The sequence below is a fragment of the Leucoraja erinacea genome, chromosome 19 (assembly GCF_028641065.1).
Source record: "Leucoraja erinacea ecotype New England chromosome 19, Leri_hhj_1, whole genome shotgun sequence".
Lineage (NCBI taxonomy): Eukaryota > Metazoa > Chordata > Chondrichthyes > Rajiformes > Rajidae > Leucoraja > Leucoraja erinaceus.
In genome coordinates this window covers 35963556-35983445 of record NC_073395.1, presented here as the reverse complement: position 1 = coordinate 35983445, position 19890 = coordinate 35963556, and the positions used below count along the sequence as shown (strand labels likewise).

General features: G+C 42.9%; 1 protein-coding gene across 1 annotated transcript in view; it reads left to right on the top strand.

Moving 5' to 3' along the window:
• kcnd2 (potassium voltage-gated channel, Shal-related subfamily, member 2) overlaps positions 1-19890 on the top strand; it is a 411877-nt gene that overhangs the window by 355345 nt on the left and 36642 nt on the right. Inside the window, exon 3 of the mRNA XM_055650846.1 lies at positions 18418-18580. Within this exon, the coding sequence (XP_055506821.1) occupies positions 18418-18580 (163 nt within the window). The remainder of the gene's footprint in view (positions 1-18417; positions 18581-19890) is intronic.

The window sequence follows — 19890 nt, the reverse complement described above, 5'->3', positions numbered from 1 at the left end:
TCCAGAGAATAAAGACCTACCTTATTCAACCTATCTCTGTAACTTAGTTGTTGAAACCCAGGCAACATTCTAGTAAATCTCCTCGGTACTCTCTGTGGCAAGTTCCTATACGTCTGCATGTAAATGTATGGATGGGTTTGGTTGATGGAAGACAAGTTTGCAGATAACACCAAGTTAGTAAGTTTTGATAACACCAAGATTGTTGGGGTCGCGAAACATGAGGAAGGCAATTGAAAAATACAGCAGGATATAGATCAACTACCTCTGCAGAAATGGCAGATGGAGATTAAACCAAGCAAGTGTAAGGTGTTACACGTTGGGAGGTCGAATGTAAGGTGGAACTATACAATTAATGGCAAGACCGTTAGCAGCATTGATGTACAGAGGGACTTTGGGGTTCAGATCCATAAATCCCTCTAAGTGGCACACAAGTAGATAGAGTGCAAAGAAGGCATATGGTATGCCTGACTTCATTAGTTGGGGCATTGAGGGTCGGAGTCATGGTGCAGCTTTATTAGACTTGGTTATGCTACATTTGGAGTATTGCGTGCAGTTCTTTTTGCCCCATTACAGGAAGGAGGTTGAGGCTTTGGGAAGGATGCAGAAGAGATTTACCAGGATTAGAAAATATTAGCTACAGGGAAAGACTTGGATTGTTTTCTCTGGAGCGCCAGAAGTTGCAGGGCGGATTGATAGAAATATATAAAACGATGAGCTGCATAGATAGGGTAGACAGCTAGAACTACGCGGGTGGGGCCAGCAATGGCTGCCTCGCCAACAGTCTGTCTCATCTCTTCCTTCTTTGTTGTTTTTTTAATATGTGTTAAAGGTATGGTTTAGTGTTCTTTAGTTTGCCTTATGTGGGGTTGGGGGGGGGGGGGGGGGGGAGAGGGGGGGTGGGGAAACTTTTTAAAATCTCTTACCTCGATGGAAATGCGATTTTTTTTTTCCATATCGTAACTCCGTTCGCACTGCGGCCTAACATTGAAGAGCTGCCGGCCTCTGCTGGGGATCGACTTTGGGAGCTCCAACTCTGGGAGCCTGCAGGACTTAACATCGTGGAGCTGGCGGTCCCTGTCGGGGACCAACCTCCAACCGTGGGAGCCTGCGGACTTTAATATCGTGGAGCTCGCGAGCGCTGGTTAGAGACCGACTTCGGGAGCTCCAAGCCGCAGGAGCTTCGAATGCCCAAACGCAGGAGCTCCCATCGCCCTGACTGCGGGAGAATAAAGAGGAAGTAGATTAGACTTTATTGCCTTCCATCACAGTGAGGAATGTTGGAAATCCACTGTGGTGGATGTTTATGTTAACTTTTATGTAGTTGTGTGACTTGGTTTATTTTAGTATGGCATATGGTTAATTGAATATCACTGCACCTTAATTGGTACACGTGACAATAAAAGGCCTTTGACCCTTTGAATTTTCCCAGGATGCAAAAATCAAACTCAAGAGAGCATAGCTTGAGGGGCCTGAGTTTAAAGGAGATAAGCAGGGCACATTACTTACTCAGAGGGGGTGAGTGCCCTGAACACGTTGCTGGGCTTGGTAATGCAGGCAGTTATGAGCGTGGCACTTATGAGATTTTTGTATAGGCGCATGGGTGTACAATGAATGGAGGGATCTGGATTAGGTGCAGCAGATAAGAGTTGATCTTGGTATCATGTTTTGCACCGACATTGTGTGCCTGTTTCCGTGCTGTACTGTTCCATGTGTAGGAAGGAACTGCAGATGCTGGTTTAACTCAGCGGGAAGGCAGCATCTCTGGAGTGTAGGAATGGGTGACGTTTCAGGTCGAGACACTTCTTCAGACTCTGCTGATCTCTTGTAGGAGTGAGGAGAACTTCTTCAAAGTAGACATACCATGAGGAGATTTTGCAGTGGATCAGACAAAATGTGTAGGAAGGAACAGCAGATGCTGGGTTAAATCGAAGATAGACACAAAACGCTGGAGCAACTCAGCGGGACAGGCAGCCTCGCTGGAGAGAAGGAATGGGTTGCTGAACTCTCATCGGAGAGAGGAGCAGAATTTATTTAAAGTAGACTACTGTTCTATGGTCTATTTATAAAACATGTTGTCGTGCCTCAGCTGGTGAACTATGTGCAGTCTGGTCACCACACTGGTAGAAATATATGATCGTACCCAGAGAGGGTACAGAAGATGTTGCCTGGGTTGGAGCACTCCAGTAATTAAAAAACACTGGAGAGGCTAGGTCTGGTTTCCCTAGATCAGTGAAGGTTAAGAGGGGACATGATTGAGGAGTTTTTAATTATGAGTGGTTTAGATAGAATAGACCACAGGAAGCTTCGCCCCTTATCAGAGGTGAATAAAACCAGAAAGCATAGATTGAGGGTAAGGGATATTGATATTGGTTTATTATTGTCATGGTGATGCAGCATTGGAGTTGCTGCGTTACAGCGCTTGCAGTGCTGGACACCAGAGTCCGAACCCGACTATGGGTGCTGTCTGTACGGAGTTTGTACGTTCTCCCCATGACTGCGTGGATTTTCTCCGAGATCTTCCCACACTCCAAATTGGCTTGGTGTATGTGTAAACTGTCCCTAGTGTGTGTAGGATAATGGTTATGTGCGGGGATCGCTGGTCAGTGCGCACTCGGTGGGCCGAAGGGCCTGTTTCAACGCTTTATCTCTAAACTAAACTAAATGGTATGAGAAGTAGGGTTTTCAACTATTATGTTCAGAGGTTAGAATCTTATTGCGAAGGGGATTGAGAGGACCTCAGGAGCTGGTGAAGGTAATGGTATGATTTCTGGAGATTGGGTTTAAGAAACGAGGTCTCTAAGTCAGGACCTTGAGGGATGGTGTCTGTAAGAATGAGACCTGTGACATGGCGACTGGTAATGGGGTTCCAAGTGGCAGGTTTGGGGCCAGGATGTAGATGCAAGGAACTGCAGATGCTGGTTTACAAAAAAAAGGCACAAAGAAAGTACTGGAGTAACTCAGCGGGTTAGGCAGCATCTCCGGACAACATGAATAGGCGACGTTTTGGGCAGTGGGATAATTGCCATGTGGTCACAGAGGGAATGTGATGTTGGAAAAGGAACAGCTAAGTTTAAAAGATAATCAAAGAGGATGTAACAGCAAAATCAACAGCATAATGAAACTGTTTGTTCACAGTTACCCAATAAAAAACAGTCAGTGGAGAGACATTCTTCAATATTTAAAAATGCTAAATATGCATTTTTATCTATGAATTTTCAAATATTTAATGCGTTTTCATTTCTTTATTGTTTTTTAATAGTGTTAAATGCTTCGGAATATCAGGAACCTTGTTGAGGAACCATTATGGAAATTGTAATTACCTACTGAACGGGTGAAATGATTACTCAATTGCCAACACATTCATTCATAGTTCTTGACAGCTTTGACATTACATATGGAATTCAGAATAGCTGGGATATAGCTCTCAGCTCAGAGTCATAAAGCTTCAAAGCATTGATGTCTAAACAGATTTGTCAAAGACAGTCGGTTTAAATTTGCCCACACTGTTTCTTCTAAAAAAAAGATTTGTCTTCGACTTCTCAAATCACCAACCTTTACGACAGCTATAATCAAAATGCACCCACGTTCCCATTCCTCTCCCCTTTGCTGTCACCCACTCCATCCATGATCACTCAATGACCTAATTTGTCCGTATCTTCTGACCCATGCCAAACCTCAAGGACCACCGGTGGCTTCAATCTTAAAGATACCATTATCCAAGGTCTTGATCTCTGGATAACCCTTTTTAATTAAAAATGAAGGCAAGACTAAAAGTTGCGACAGGTGTACATCATAAAGAATGAATATCTCTCTTTATCCGGTTGGAGACCTATTGTAATTCGTATGTGTAGAACACCTGAGGACACAGGTTGGAAAAGTGCCTAGCGTCATCAAGGGCATGATCATATTGCTATGTTTTTTGACAAGTCCTCCTTGTCCCAATGAAGCTAAGGGCTACATTGTAAACTGTCATGCTTCATCATGTTATTTGAGAGGAACATCCAGAAACTTCAGATTTGGCAGGCATTTTTTTTTAAGTAATGACAGAATATGTGCTGTTTGACCATTTAATAGTTGATTAACTTTAGGTGTTAATCAAACTGAATGTAATGTTTAGTATTACATCAGTTATCCAAAGGAATATGGGAGCAAGAGTCACATTTGTATTTTTGAACATTGAACGTGGCAGAGGATTCAAAGGTGCAAAAGATGTCATGTTCTTGACGCACGTCAAAAGCAATGATAGTCAAGGGATGCCTTTTACTTCCATGGGGGAAGGATTATGCCTGCAAATTACGTGCTGAACTTGGATGAAACTCAAGAGCCTACACGTTCAGTCCACAGCACCTCCACGTGATCTGAGATAACAAATACAACAACATGCATTCTAATCTATGAAAACAGATATTATAAATCGATAGGTCAAGATAAAGAAGAAGGTATTAATCTGAAATCGTGGAGGGATTTAAAGACATCTGAAAACATCAAAAGGTGGAAGAAACTCTACATTTTGGGACCAAGAACACTGATGATGCAATTGCATGAAGAGGACAAGAGACGGGGATAAAAGGTGGAAAATAATGAGGCAAGAAAAGATGAACAGGGATTTATTGTATGAGTTTAGGATTACATGGATGGACACATGCATGGGGGGGTGGGGGAGCTTAACATGAGAAAGAGAATTTTAAATCTGAAGCATTTGAGAAGTAGGCAACAGTAAGTCAGAACTAACATTATGAACATCACCTTGTACAGGTTTGAGGTGATCTGAGGGTAGACTATGGGAGCAGAATCAGCAAGACATAGTTAGGTCTTTGTTGATTTCAGATGTGAATGAGGTCAACTTTTGTTCTTGATCACATGTTCAAAATATGTGATATAATACCTCATGTGTTCCACTTCTGGAATTTGTTTCTTTTGAGCTTAAAATTCCCAAATGCTTAAAGCAGAGTTAGTTCAGTACACAGCTGGGACCACATTACATGAAGTAGAACTTATAAGCAAGGGCACATTTCTCCGCAGGGTCCTTAATAATGGAGAAGAGATGAAATCAGAAACTCAACTCAAAACGCAATAGAATGCAGAGCTTTCTGAGCACTGCTTCAGCCCGAGGGTGAAGTAGAGGGGTAAGGATGAAGTTAATGGTATGGTTGTAGAGTTAGCTACATGGTACAGTTTGAAAACGACTGATGAAAGCTGGTCAATGCAAAATAGAAGATGGTGCTAATGTAAATGGGGCTGTTAAGTTACCTTGCACACTGGCAACATGCTGTACATGTTCTATAATGAGAGCACGATATCAAATGTACTTTTGTCTTTGCTGGTTTCACTTTGAAGTTGTCATGTAAAGCAATTACCATGGAGCTAAGCCTCAGGTCATATAATTTATTCACTTTGTTTCATTAAAATTATGTGTTCCAGCATAAAATTAACATGCTTTCTAAACCTGAAACTGAAATTACAACCATCAGCTGTAATTATTTTTTTTTGTCATAGCAATCGGTGTAATCTTGTAGTCCGTTTTATTGTATTTCTGAAAACATCAAATATTGGTATTATATCAGCTAATATTTTATTGTGGTCACAATAGAAACACCATGACATATATTGTGACTGGACTGACAAATAAGGCGATGGTCAGTTTTAAATAAGGATTCTTAGCAACAGAATTTTTTATTCAAAAGAAAAATGATGCAGTTGCTGGGAATCTGAAATAGAAATACAAGATGCAAAAAATGCTCAGCAGGCCAAATGGCATTTGTGGAGAGAGGGAAGCTGAATGACGTCATGTTAATGTATGTTAATGTTACATTAACGTCATTACGTTAATGACCTTCCATCGGAAAATTTTAATGATAGGCTATTAACCTGCTAAATTTATTTATATCTCTCTGATGTTGCTTCCTGATCTGTTTAGTGTTTGAATATAATTCTATCATTCTTCCAATTTTCCTTTACATCTCTGCAAGTTTCAATTTATCCCCGATAATATATTAAACTTGTTCCCAATTCTATACACACGCCACTTCCTATTACAAATAAGTTCATAAGTTCATAAGTGATATGAGCAGAATTAGGCCATTTGGCCGATCAAGTCTACTCTGCCATTCAATCATGGCTGAGCTATCTCGCCCTTCTAACCCCATTCTCCTGCCTTCTTCCCATAACTTCTGACACCCGTACTAATCAAGAATCTATCTTTCTCTGCCTTAAAAATATCCACTGACTTGGCCTCCACAGCCTTCTGTCTTCAGTCTTCACTCCGGACTCTGAAGCGATGTACACGTCAATAATGAAAAATTGGGTTACTGTTTCAGTACAAATCTTAATTTAAAATATTTTTTAATAACTCCCCTTCCTCGTAATTCCATTCATCCACATACAGACAAATGTCCCAGTCAGTAACGAAAGGGCAGGAGTCACCACAGGCCTTAAAGATATCTGCCCTCTAAGACAATTAGGTTTTGCAGCATGGATTTCATCTCTTCCAATGTAATATGTAAACGTGTGCAGCCTTCTTTCAGAATTTTGTGTCGTCAACACAGTTGTATCAGCAAACATAGAAACATAGAAATTAGGTGCAGGAGTAGGCCATTCGTCCCTTCGAGCCTGCACCGCCATTTATATGATCATGGCTGATCATCCAACTCAGTATCCCGTACCTGCCTTCTCTCCATACCCTCTGATCCCCTTGGCCACAAGGGCCACATCTAACTCCCTCTTAAATATAGCCAATGAACTGGCCTCAACTACCCTCTGTGGCAGAGAGTTCCAGAGATTCACCACTCTCTGTGTGAAAAAAGTTCTCCTCATCTCGGTTTTAAAGGATTTCCCCCTTATCCTTAAGCTGTGACTGCAAGCTAATTAAGCTGGCAGTCAGACTGAAGTATTCTTACATACAGAAAACTAGTAATCTTAATTATTAAAACATACACAGAAAGTCAATAAAGATTAGGACTTACATATGGAATTTAACGTCATAAATAGGCATTAAAGGTTAAATAAAATATATTTATTATTTTAAATAATATAGAATGTTATTTTGAGGGTATAACAATCAATGCAAATATAGAAATTGATTCATAGGGTCACAATGTTTGTTTAGCCATTATATGTATTCAATAATAAAATCTCAACATTTCATTCAGTTTGGCTTGTTTTATAATAGAAAGAATACATGAAAAGTTAAAGTTCATGTCAAATCATTGATCTTAAACAAAACTGCAACAGTGCCTCCTGCAAAGGAGAAGGGTGTTACTGATGACAAAATCTGGATTCCTGCCTTTAACTGCAGGTGCAGAGCATTGGAAGGAGTTGATAGATAATTTTACAATTATTACAACTGCTTGTTCCAGTCTATTATTTCTCGAATAACCAAACTAAGTTAAATGGTTTTAATGGATAGTAAAGAATTATTAACTTTCAGTGTTAAAAATTATGGTTGGTCTATTTATGTTCAGCTTTATATATTCATCACCTAAACATTATGCTGATGACATCATCTGGGAATTTTGCCATGCACAGTTATTCTTCTTAGCAGTGTGAGAGAGCAGATGAATCAACTCCCACAAACAGATTGGTGATGCACCCCAGGTTAATAATTGCATCTGCTGCTGTTATTCAACTCCTTCATACTGTCAGACCCAGCAACTCTTCCGGCAAGATCCTGACGATGTTACTGACACAGCCAGTTTAATCCAAAACAATTCAAATGAAATGGGCATAAAATAGAAAACAAGATGATATCTAATGACAGCTATTTCTAGGTTTCTTTTTAAAGTGAGCGAATGCTCAGATTTTTGGTTTAAACTCTTCATTAGCCTTTTAAAGGAATTAAAAATAACAAATAGGGACAAAAGGGAGAATTTATTTATGTACGTTCGGTGTATGTGTAAGAAGGAACTGCAGATGCTGTTATAAACCGAAGATAGACACAATAAGCTGGAGTAAGTCAGTGGGTCAGACAGCATCTCTGGAAAAAAGGAATAGGTGATGTTTCGGGTCGAGACCCTTCTTCAGTCTGATGAACAGTCTCGACCTGAAATGTCACTTATTCTTTTTCTCCGGAGATGCTGTCTGACCCGCTGAATTACTCCAGCTTATTGTGTATATCTTCTGCATATAATCAAAAGATGACTGTTGACAACTAATTGTTGAAATATTTGCAGGTCAATGATTTCACATGAACTGTAACTTTTGAATATATTTTATGTGTGAGTAATAGTAAAGGTTCAATGGTTTACTTAAACTTTCTTAAATAAATGTCACAACTTAAAATGCAAAGTATAATTCAGAAATTGGAATAACGATATAGTTAAGACAAAGGCCGAGTAGAATGGTCTACTAAAGTTCGATCTGTGGAGTTGCATAATTATGTCTTGCATAATATCGAAATTTTTTCAATTACATATTCATACATACCTTGATAGATACATTTCTTAGAAGCAAGTAACATTTACCTTAAATCATAGTTCCTGTGATGTAAAACTGTTGGAAGTTAGGTAGTTCATTTTCCTCATCACGCTCTTGACCACTTTTCCCCGTTGGCTTATTTAACATTGCTTACCTCCAGCAATCAACCCTGGTTGAATGAGTAGACAGGAGGACATGCTGGGGAAAAATCCCTGGTGTACCCTCAAATGAGACATTAACCAGGTGAAGAAAAAAAGACAAAAAATGTTGGAGTAACTCAACGGGTCAGGCATCATCTCTGAAAAACATGGATAGGCGACACTTTGGGTCAGGACCCTACTACAGACTGATTGTGGTGGTTGAGAGAAAGCTGCAAGACAGATGGGGTAAGGACAAGTCTGGAAAGTGATAGGTGGATCCTGGTAAGGGGATGGAAGGTTGGGGTTGATTGGGAGATGGTTGGACAACCTGGGGAAAACCAGCAGACAAATCAGATCAGATCTACAGTCCTGTCTCACCCATTCATGGAAGGTGGTGAACAGTTAAGGGCCTGTCCCACTTACGTGTCCTTGGCACGCAAATTACGCGACCTCGTGGTCGCGTTGAGCCACGACGGTCCCGCGAAGATCGGGCACAATTTCATGCGTACGCACAGCCGTCTGAAGTGCGTGACGTCATTTGAAGATAGACACAAAGCTGGAGTAACTCAGTGGGACCGACAACATCTCTGGAGTGAAGGAATGGATGATGTTTCGTGTCGAGACTCTTCTTCAGTCTGAAAAGAAGAGTCTTGACCCGAAAAGTCAGCCATTGCTTCTCTCCAGAGATGTTGCCGGTCCCGCTGAGTTACTCCAGCATTTTGTGTCTATCTTCAATTTTCTTGGCCCCGCTCTGGGAGTAGAAATGGGGGCAGATCCGGACCGCAACGGCCGTGAGCCCCAGGCCTAGCTCGGCGATTGTTTGCCTGCTTCTGCTGCTGTTGGAGGTGAGACGTTGTGTCGCTCCAGGGTCTTGGGCCTGTCCCACTTTGGCCGTCAGTTACGCGACAGGCCGTTGGCGCGTGAAGATTTTGTTTGCTACAAATATTTCGGAGCACAACTAAATACCCCTCCACGCTTCTCAGTGGAACTGGCCCCACGCGGCCACGACCCCCGTGCGTCTCAACGCGACCACGAGGTCGTGTAATTTGCGTGCCAAGGACACGTAAGTGGGACAGGCCCTTTAGCCATTTAACACTATTCCCACCATTAATGATGGGAGGACTCGGCATGTGAACACCATAGACAAAGTTGAAGTGTTTAAAACCAGTTTGACATCCTCCCCGGAGCTCCACCAACACAGAAGAAAGTCTTCAACCAAACTGATCCATTCCATGAGCTGTCGAGGAAAGTCTGAGACCGCAACAGAAAGCAAAGACAATGGGACCAGAAAATAATCCAGTCACAGTGTCAATGACCTGTGCTACACAATCAGTTGTGCCTCTTGCCAAATGCTCCACAGTTAAAACACTGGCATTTACATCACAACAGGCCAGGCATGGTTGTCCACGTGTACCATCAACATACAATTAAGGGATACAAGTGGGGGAAAGTGTTGTTGATAGCACAAACAACACATACGCAGTAAACACCAGCTCATCATTGCCCAGTTTTTTTGGTTTAATGAGGACCACACTTTCACCAAACAAAACAAAACCAATCTCAATTACAAACAAGAACAAGCTCTACTCAGAAAATCAAAGTCAGGCTCTGAGAATCCTGCCGCAAGATTCTTGCAAGATATCTTCTAGGCTTTGTCCCTGCAATGTACCACGTATGACACTGCTACATTACACAAATCAAGGATAGCTCCACCAGCAGTGGGATCATTACACTTTTGACAAACAAGTTCACGTTCACAAGTTATAGGAGTAGAATTACGCCATTCGGCCCATCGAGTCTACTCCGCCATTCAATCATGGCTGATCTTTGCCACCTAATCCCATTTTCTTCCCTTCTCCCCATGATACCCGTTCTAATCAAGAACTATCTACCTCCGCCTTCAATATCCACTGACTTGACCTCCACAACCTCTGTGGCAATGAGTTCCACAGATTAACTACCCTCTGACTAAAGAAGTTCCTCCTCACCTCCTTTTTAAAAGAGCGCCCTTTAATTTTGAGGTTCTGGCTGGTCGGACTCCCCCACCAGTGGAAGCATCCTTTCCACAATATTCTGTGTTGGCATTTACGGCACACCTGAAAGTGGCATTTGGCTGCAGTGTAGGCCTCCCATTCTTATGCCTCATTGGCATCTTCATGCCATGAATGCCCTTACTTCATGAACACCACCTCCTGCCCTTTCGTTGCTTAATAACCCTGTGCAACTTGCCTGTGCCCTTGGGTGACTTTGATTGGGGAAGGTTTAAAGGAGATGTGTGGGCAGGCTTTTAGAGAGTGGTGGGCACGTGGAATATGCTGTCTTTGACGGTGGTGGAAGCATATATGATTGTGGCGTTTAAAAGGCTTTTAGAGAGGCACATGGACATGCAGGGACTGGAATGGGACGGGTCACGCGCAGGCGGAAGATATTAACTTAGCACCACGTTAAACACAGACATTGTGGGCTGAAGGACCTGTTCCTGGACTATTGCTCTCCTATGTTCAATGGGGTTTGTTAAATCACCGTGATGAATATTGCATATATGTAAATTTCCTCTTTATAAAAACACTTACGCCAAAATAATGGGTACATTTTCACCCAAAAAATCCATTTGCCCCATATGTTCACAGGAAGTAAAAACAGAACATTTCATCTCGACTGTTCTTCAAATTCATTTTCCACAAGTCATTGTGTACTGACATGCCATCCATCTCCACATAATGAATGGAATTAATTGATGAAACCATTGGAAGTGGAAATTTACCAGCAGGCATTAAATAGAGGCTGATTCATATGAAGAAGAGATAAATTAATGGCCCAGTTGTTGTCGGGCAGTAACACAACAACATGATTCATCTCAAAGCAATCTAGAGACAAAGCTTCCATGGCCGACATAGTATAGGTTTCCTTTCAAATCTCTCCGAAAGGTAACGCAAAATAACTTGTAAGTTCAACGTGTCCATGTGCTGAACTTGTGCACAAACCTGAAGCCTTCTTGGATATGTGTCAGCTTTAATCTGGTACATTTACAGGTACATTTAATTCAGTGATCCACGGGCCAGATTAGAATATGGCAACATTGAAACCTTGAAAAACCCAACGCACCAAGAGCTATTGCAAGGCAAGCAGCTTCATGATGCCATATGAGGTCATTTCCGGGCGCAGATAAAAATACTCATATCTAAGCACAACATTTTTCAAAATAGAAAATAACAGGTCTGCAATAATTTCCAAAATGTTCAGTTAATAATGTTTCAGTAGTGCGTTTATTGTCACATGTGCAAAGTGCAAACACACAGCAAAATTATTTTCTTACAAACAGTCCAGTAGAGTATTGCCATACTGAAGCACATACCTGATTAGCAAAGTGTACAGAAATAATCTACTGATCCAGTGTGCAAGAAGTGCTTGTTTTGGTGCCATTTTCAAACTCTCGTTGTTATGAGCTTCCATTCCAGGCAAGCCCCAGGCTGCTGAAGGCCTGCAGCTGCCACTTTACTTGGATGTGTGGATCGACCTGTGAACCGACGTCCTCTCCTCACCTCTCCACCTTTGTTCCCTCAAAGCATCCTCGACTACCTGACCAACAGACCCCAATCAAAGAGGACAGGGGACAAATCATCCTCCACGATAATCCTCTACACTGGCAGCTTTCTTCTTTACACCCTCGACTTGTACACCCACGGCTGCACAGCCATGTACAAATCTAACTCAACTTTCAACTTCACAGACGACACCACCATTGTGGGCCAGATATCAAATAATGATGAGACGGACTACAGGAATGGAGATCAAGAACCTTGTGTCCTAGTGTTGGGACAGTAACATTTCTCTCAATGTCAACAAGACAAAGGAGATAGTGATTGACTTCAGGAGTGAAGCGGTACACATACCCCAGTTTGCATTGACAGTGCCAAAGTAGAGATGGTTGAAAACATCAACTTCCGGAGTCGATATCACCAACAACTTCTCCTGGACCACCCATATTGAAGCAACGACCAAGAAAACACACCAACGCCTCTACTTCCTTCAAAGGCTTCATAAGTTCGGCATGTCCCCTCCAACTCTCACCAACTTCTACAGATGCGCCATAGAAAGCATTTTATCAGGATGCATCACAGCTTAGTTTGTGAACAGCTCCATCCACGACTGCAAGAAATTGCAGCGAATTGTGGACTCAGACCATCACACAAACTAACCTCTCTTCCATTGACTCCATTTATACCACACGCTGCCTCCACAAGGCCAGCAGCATAATCAAAGACCTGCCGCACCTGGCCACTCCCTCTTCTCCCCTCTCCCATTGGGCAAAAGGTACAGAAGTGTGAAAACGCACACCTACAGATTCAGGGACAGTTTGTTCCCATCTGTTATCAGGCAACTGAATCATCCTACCACAACCAGAGAGCAGTGCTGAACTACTATCTGCCTCTTTGATAACCCTCAGACTATCCTTGATCGGACTTTGCAGGCTTTACCTTGCACTAAACATTATCATACACTGTAAATGGCTCGATTGTGATCATGTATTGTCTTTCTGACGACTGGATAGCAACAAAGCAATAAAAGCTTTTCACTGTACCTCGGTACACGTGACAATAAACTAAACTGTAAACTCCCTCGGGGGGGGCACCTGCAGCCAACCTTGAGGGCGCTGGGAGCCAGACGCTGGTTCCCTCTCCTCTCTTACTGGCCTTGTTCCTCGTCCCTAGCATCCGTTGTCCTCACCAGCTCCGTCCTCCTGCTCTCTAATCTTTGGGGGATGAGCAGAGGCCGGCTCGGCAGCTCCCCCTGCAGGCCGCAATCCACCGGATTCTGCGAGCTGGGGCCGGCTTGCAGGCCGGCTTGGCAGCTCCCCCTTCAGGCCACGGTCCGCTGGGTCTTGTGTTCAGCCTCAGGGGACCGGCACGATAGCTCCCCCTGCAGGCCGTGGACCTCTGGGACATTCTGCCATGCACGGCCCTCTGAAGTCTATAATCATCTGTTCCGTGGCCCAGGCCAACCCGACAGTTGTATAGCTCTCTGCTGCTCTAGATTCAGATTATCCAACAGTAATGTCTTGAGATCGAGTAGTAACTCCTGAAAAATACTGAAACTGTACAACATTTATATTGAATGTAAAGACAAGCTAAGGTATTTTAATTTTTACATACCTACAGTCCCATGTGTTTTTCTTCATCAACGTGTTTCTAAACCACTCACTTACATAACACTGCTGTCTATTATGTGTAGGATTGTGGTCGGAACTACTTAACGTATAAACAACAGCACAGATAATGTTGAATTTCCATGTCACCTCCCTCGCGGCCTAACACCATGGATTGTTGCGGCCTTTCCCGGAGTTGGGCCCAGAGCTTCAGCAGCGGGCGCATCGTGGACTTTCCATCGCTGAGCGGGGCGAACCCATGCCGGGGTCGCCAGAAGGGAGTGCTCCGATTGCTGGCCCGCAGACCTTTACAGCAAGAAGCCGTGGTCTGCAGAGTTTCGGAGCCTGGGATCCCTCGTTAGAGGAGAAGAGCTCCGACCGCCGGCCCGCGGCTTACAACATCTTGACGCCGCGGTCTGTGGTGCTTCTAGCCACGGGCGCAGCATGGACTTATCATCCGGAGCAGAATCCCTCGCCGGGGATCCCTGGAGAAGAACTCCGACCGCCAGCCTGTGGCCTACGACATCCTGAAGCCGCAGTCTCCGGTAGGGAAACACCGATTCGGGACTACCAGATGAGAGGGCCTGTACATCTGGCCGCCCGCAGCGGTGACTGCGGAGGTTTATGGCCCCGACCACGGGGGAACAATGGAGGAGGACTGACTGTACTTTGTGCCTTCCACCACAGTGAAGAATGCTGTGGTGGATGTTTGTGTTAAATTTTTATTGTGTATTGTGTGTTCTTTTTTGATTGTACCGCTGCTGGCAAATTCATTTCACTGCACTTTATTGTGTAGGTGATGAATAAATCTGATTGACTGATTGACAACAGCAGTGGCCCTTATAATGTTGAATATCAAATTCTAATTCATTAAACAGATTAAATTGTTTTTTGGTAATATCATGTTTTGCTTTTGCAATATTCTGTTAATGCCAAATACTTTCAACATTCCTTGCTACTCCGATACCTTCAGCTTATTTGTAGGATTTAATATAGATAGAAGCAAATTAGATACTTGTAGATTTCAAAAATATCATTTTATACACCGCATATGCTACAGAGAGCCTTCTTAATAATAAACAGGAAAGCACATAGCTTCAAATTGTCACATACGGTACTCACTTGTAAATTGAAATGCATTATGCAACAAGTTCATATAGTGTAAGCTATTAAATGGAAAACCAGGCATTTCACATACAAGCTACAGTAATTGAAACCACCTTAAATGCAAAATCTATTGCAAGTTATAAATAACATTACATGTATATTTTAGGAAGACCATGTGATTTACTACCCAGCAGCATGCACAAGCTGCAAAGCACAGATTTAAGGCTGCAGCATTGCCAAGTGCATGAGGATGCAATGGAGCGTATAAATCTTCGTGAAAAGTCAGGAAAGGTCAGTGATGGAGAGCTCATGAATAGATTGGAGCCTAAGGCCATAAGGCACAGCATTTGAAGCTGCATCTGCTGAACATTACCACTGTATGGACTTCATTGAACCTTTTGCAGCACTACATTCACATCTTCACGGTCAAACTGCTGCTGTTGCCCTCTATGGCTTTTCGTTCTCAATATATTTAAGCATGTATTGAGGGGGCCTTCTGCCCCCCATGGGTACATCTACTAATGATGACTTTCCTCCCCAAATCTAAAAGCACACAGAGGGTGCTGCATATGTGGAACAAGCTGCGAGAGAAAGTAGTTGTGGCAACATTTAAAATACATTTGGTACAGGTAGATAGACACAAAATGCTGGAGTATCTCAGCGGGACAGGCAGCATCTCTGGAGAGAAGGAATGGGTGACGTTTCAGGTTGAGACCCTTCTTCGGACTGAGGGGAGAGGGAAACTAGAGATATGGAAGGGTAAGGTGTGAAAACGACCAACCAAAGCAGACCGTGATCCAGGAATTGTAGAATGGTTCATTGTTGGCTGAGGGGGTGACAACAAGGCATACAAACAGTAAAATTAATCAGGACAGTGAAACTAATCGAAGAACAAAGGTTGGGAAGGGACGGAGAGGGAGAAAGCAAGAGTTACATGAAGTTAGAGAAATCAATATTCATACTGCTGGGTTGGTACAGGTACATGGAGGTTTAGAGATCTAGGCAAATGGGACTAGCTTAGATTAATATCTTGGCCATCGTGGTGAGTTGGCTAAAGGACCTGTCTCCGTGCTTAGTAGTAACTAAATAGAGGTGAGCTACCATCTGAAACTGCTGCAGGTTTTCCTACACCGCGTTTAGATAGAATGTTCTAGTAGTTAGGTCTAATGGTCGGGAAGGAAAGGCAATATATTTCAAAAAGATGGTGAGGGACATTTCAGGCTATTGTGTTTGTTTGTGTGTTTGTTTGTACTGCTGCACATGTTTTCAGAGATATATGTCTGTGGCAATTTTGCAGACAACTGTGCCTCCCACTTTGTTAATGATGGGGGTAATACTGTTGATTGTCAACAAGAGGAGATTTGACAGGTATTGTCAAAGAATGTTATTGTCTGATGTGTGTAGCGTGAGTAATTGCCAGTTATCAGTCCATGACTGATTGTTGTTTAGTTCTTCCTGCACTTCTTCGTTTTCCACGGATTTGTGAATGGAACTGAACATTGTTAATTGTCAGTGGATATTCTCATGGGTATGATGGGGAAAGTCAGGTACAAAGTAACAGAAGTTGGAATCTACCCTGACAAACTCCTCTAGCAATCTCCAAGGGCAGTAGTAATTGCCCTACAACAGTATTCCTTTTTGCAAACTGTGACTCCAACTATTTGTGTATATTTCTTGGTGTCGGATATACCAGGATATTTTGATGTAGTCCAAAAATGTTTTAACAACAAAGGCAGTTACTCTACACCCCCCCACCTTTGCATTCAGCACATTTGGACCAAGGTGCCAATGAGATGTGAAGCTAAGTGGTCCTGACAAGGCCCAAATTTGGCATTGAAGTGCAAGCTGTGTGTGAGTAAATGCTGCTGGAGGGCACTGCTGTCAGTACCTTCCATTGGTTTTCTCATGATCAAGCGTTGCTATTTAGATAGTCATTAACTGGTTAGGGTTTGTCCTGCTGATTGTGGAGAGGATGTAACTCATAGAGTCATAGAGTGATACAGTGTAGAAACAGGCCATTTGGTACAACATGCCCACAGTGCCAACATGTCCCAGCTGCACTAGTCCCACCTGCCTGCGTTTGGTCCATATCCCTCCAAACGTCCTATCCGTGTACCTGTCTAACTGTTTCTTAAATGTTGGGCTAGTTCCAGCCTCAACTACAACTTGTTCCATACACCCACCACCCTTTGTGTGAAAATGTTACCTCTCAATCCTATTAAATCTTTTCCCCTTCACCTTGAACTTATGTCCTCAGGCCCTCGATTCCCCTGACCTATATAGGACCTTGGGGATTAGACGGCTATGTTGTTACTATACCTGGAGAGCTGGACTTAAGATACGTTTAGTTCTGGAGTACAAGTGTTCAGTTCATTCCACCAGGTTGCTGCCTGGCCCCAAGAGCCTCTGCTGTGCCCATTGATCCTAGTATTTTCCTGATTTCACATCCATTGAACTGAATTGGCTGAAGAGTGGTTTCAGTGAGGAAGGGGAGCTCACAAGAAAGATGGATCAACCATGAGACCCTTCTAACCTGAAAATGGTTGTAAAAGCTTTGTCCTTGTTGTTTGCTGGAACCATTATTCCATGGATATTTTTGGTGCCTCCTCCTCCCGTTGGCTGTTTAATTATTCACCACCACTCACAGCTGGACATAGCAGGACGAGAGAGACTTGATCTAAACCTTTGGTTAAGGGATTGCTTCGCGCGGTCTATTGTATGCTGTTTATGCGGTTCAGCATGCATGTACTCCTGTGCTGTGGCCTCACCACCTTGACATTTCCTCTGCGCTTTTCATTGAACTAGGTTCACCCTTCTGCTCATTTGCAACGGTAGAATGGATCAATAATGCCCTTTGGTGTAAATTCATTTACTTTGATTCACAGCACTGTTTGCAAAAACTACCTGCTCAATGGCAGGAGGAAGTTGCTGGAGCATTGATTTTTCTTTTAGTAAAGGATAATTCAGTGTGCTACAGTAACATCGGCAAGAGTTCATACTCCCAGTGTATCACCATCGTCTCAATCGCAAGATAGCGTGCTCTAACGAAACGTATTCCTGACAGAATTAACTTGTATTTGGAGTTTGAGATCATTCTTCCTGAAAAACAATTAATATTAAAACATTCTATCAGGATACGATGGATTGTGTGCAATTAGGAAGTAACTTCTAAAGAAATGCAAAAGCTTACCCTTTTATTAAAGGGAACTGGTGTAAGAATAAGTAACATTATAGAGTGTGTTGTGCTGCGGTCATTTACTGAAAGACTGGATGTTGCAGGTCATGAACATAAATACTTTTAAACATTTTGAATAGATATGTCATTTTAATTTAATAAGTTTGTTTTTATTTCTATCAAAGAAAAATAATGATGAGAAGAAGGGTGCATTGATGTCAGAAATGGTGAATGGGAAAAACATGCTCAGCTACATATTGGAATAAATTGTGAATTTCTGAATTCCGATGTACATATTGTAAATATCATCCACCCCCCCATCCCCATCTGTGGAATTAACTGGAAACCCACTGGACTTCTTTTATTCAGGAAGATTCCTTCTAAAACACTGGCAGATATTTAACTGAAACTAATGATTTTTGTTCCTTTTATTGCAGGTATGGCGACATGGTGCCAAAGACCATTGCTGGGAAGATATTTGGATCTATCTGCTCTTTGAGCGGTGTGTTGGTTATTGCTTTACCTGTGCCCGTAATTGTCTCAAACTTCAGTCGCATCTACCATCAGAACCAACGGGCAGATAAACGGAAGGCGCAGAAGGTACTGTGCTAGTTAGTTCTCTTATGCTCAATACGCACATTAATATCAGACTTGAGAATTATATTCACATCGTTTGTAACTTTCCATCTGCCACTTCTCTGCCCACTCTCGCAGCCTGTCCAAGTCCTTCTCCAGAGTCCCTGCTTTCTCTACACTACCTGCCCCTCCACCTATCTTCATATCATCTGCAAACTTGGCCTTCAATCCTCTCATCCAAATCATTGAGATACAACATAAGGAGTAGCGGCCCCATCACTGAGCCGTGCGGAACAGCGCAAGTGACTGGCAGCCAACCAGAAAAAGCCCCCTTTATTGCCACTCTTTGCCTTCTGCCATCCAGCCAACCTGCTATCCATGTTAGTATCCCCTCTATGAGCATCTTCTATAGCAGTCTCACATGTGGCACCTTATCAAAGACCTTCTGAAAGTCTAAGTAAACAACATCCACAGACTCTCCTTTGTCTACCCCGCTACTTACTTCCTCGAAGAATTACAACAGGTTTGTTAGGCAAGACTCCCCCTCACAAAACCATGCTGACCGGCTTATTTTATCACGAACTTCTTGGTTCTTGGTTTCTTGGTCCTCCAAAATATTCCAAATGGAATTTAAACTGGAGGTGGTACCCCATCTCCCCCCTCCCCCACACCCCTCTCCCCCCCTCCCCCTCCCCCTCCTCCTCCCCCCCCATCCCTCTCCCCCCCCCCCCCCCCTTCCCTCTCTCCCCCACCCCCTTCCCTCTCTCCTCCGCCCCCAGTACTCAGAAACCTAATCCATTATAATGGACTCTAAAAGTGGCAGACTCAGCCTCGCCCATCACAGTCGCAGCCCTCCCCACCATCAGAAGCATTCACATGTGGTTCTGCCTCAAGACGGCAGCGTCTATCATCCAGAATCCTCACCATCAGGGAGTTACCTCTTCCTCTTGCTACTGTAGGGTGGGAAATACAAAAGGTTGACGTCCCATATCATCAGGTTCATGAACAGTTACTTTACTGCAGTTTAGAAAAGCGATCTACACAAATCTAATACTATCTCATCAACGCAACACCTTTTGCACTACCCTGGACTTGTTTTTTAATCACTTTTTGCACGTATATCTTGTTTTTGCATCAACTTTTTATCTTTTCACTGTCTTGTGCATTTTATGTATAATTCATGTTTTGAGCGTTGGCCGAAGTGATGCCTGTAAATGCTGCAGATAAATATTTAATTGTACCTTACCTCAGTGTGCCTGTGTATAGGCCTTGACCTGTACTGGACTTGACGAGACGTGAAAGTAGCTGGGATGTGTGGAGTTCTATATCTAATT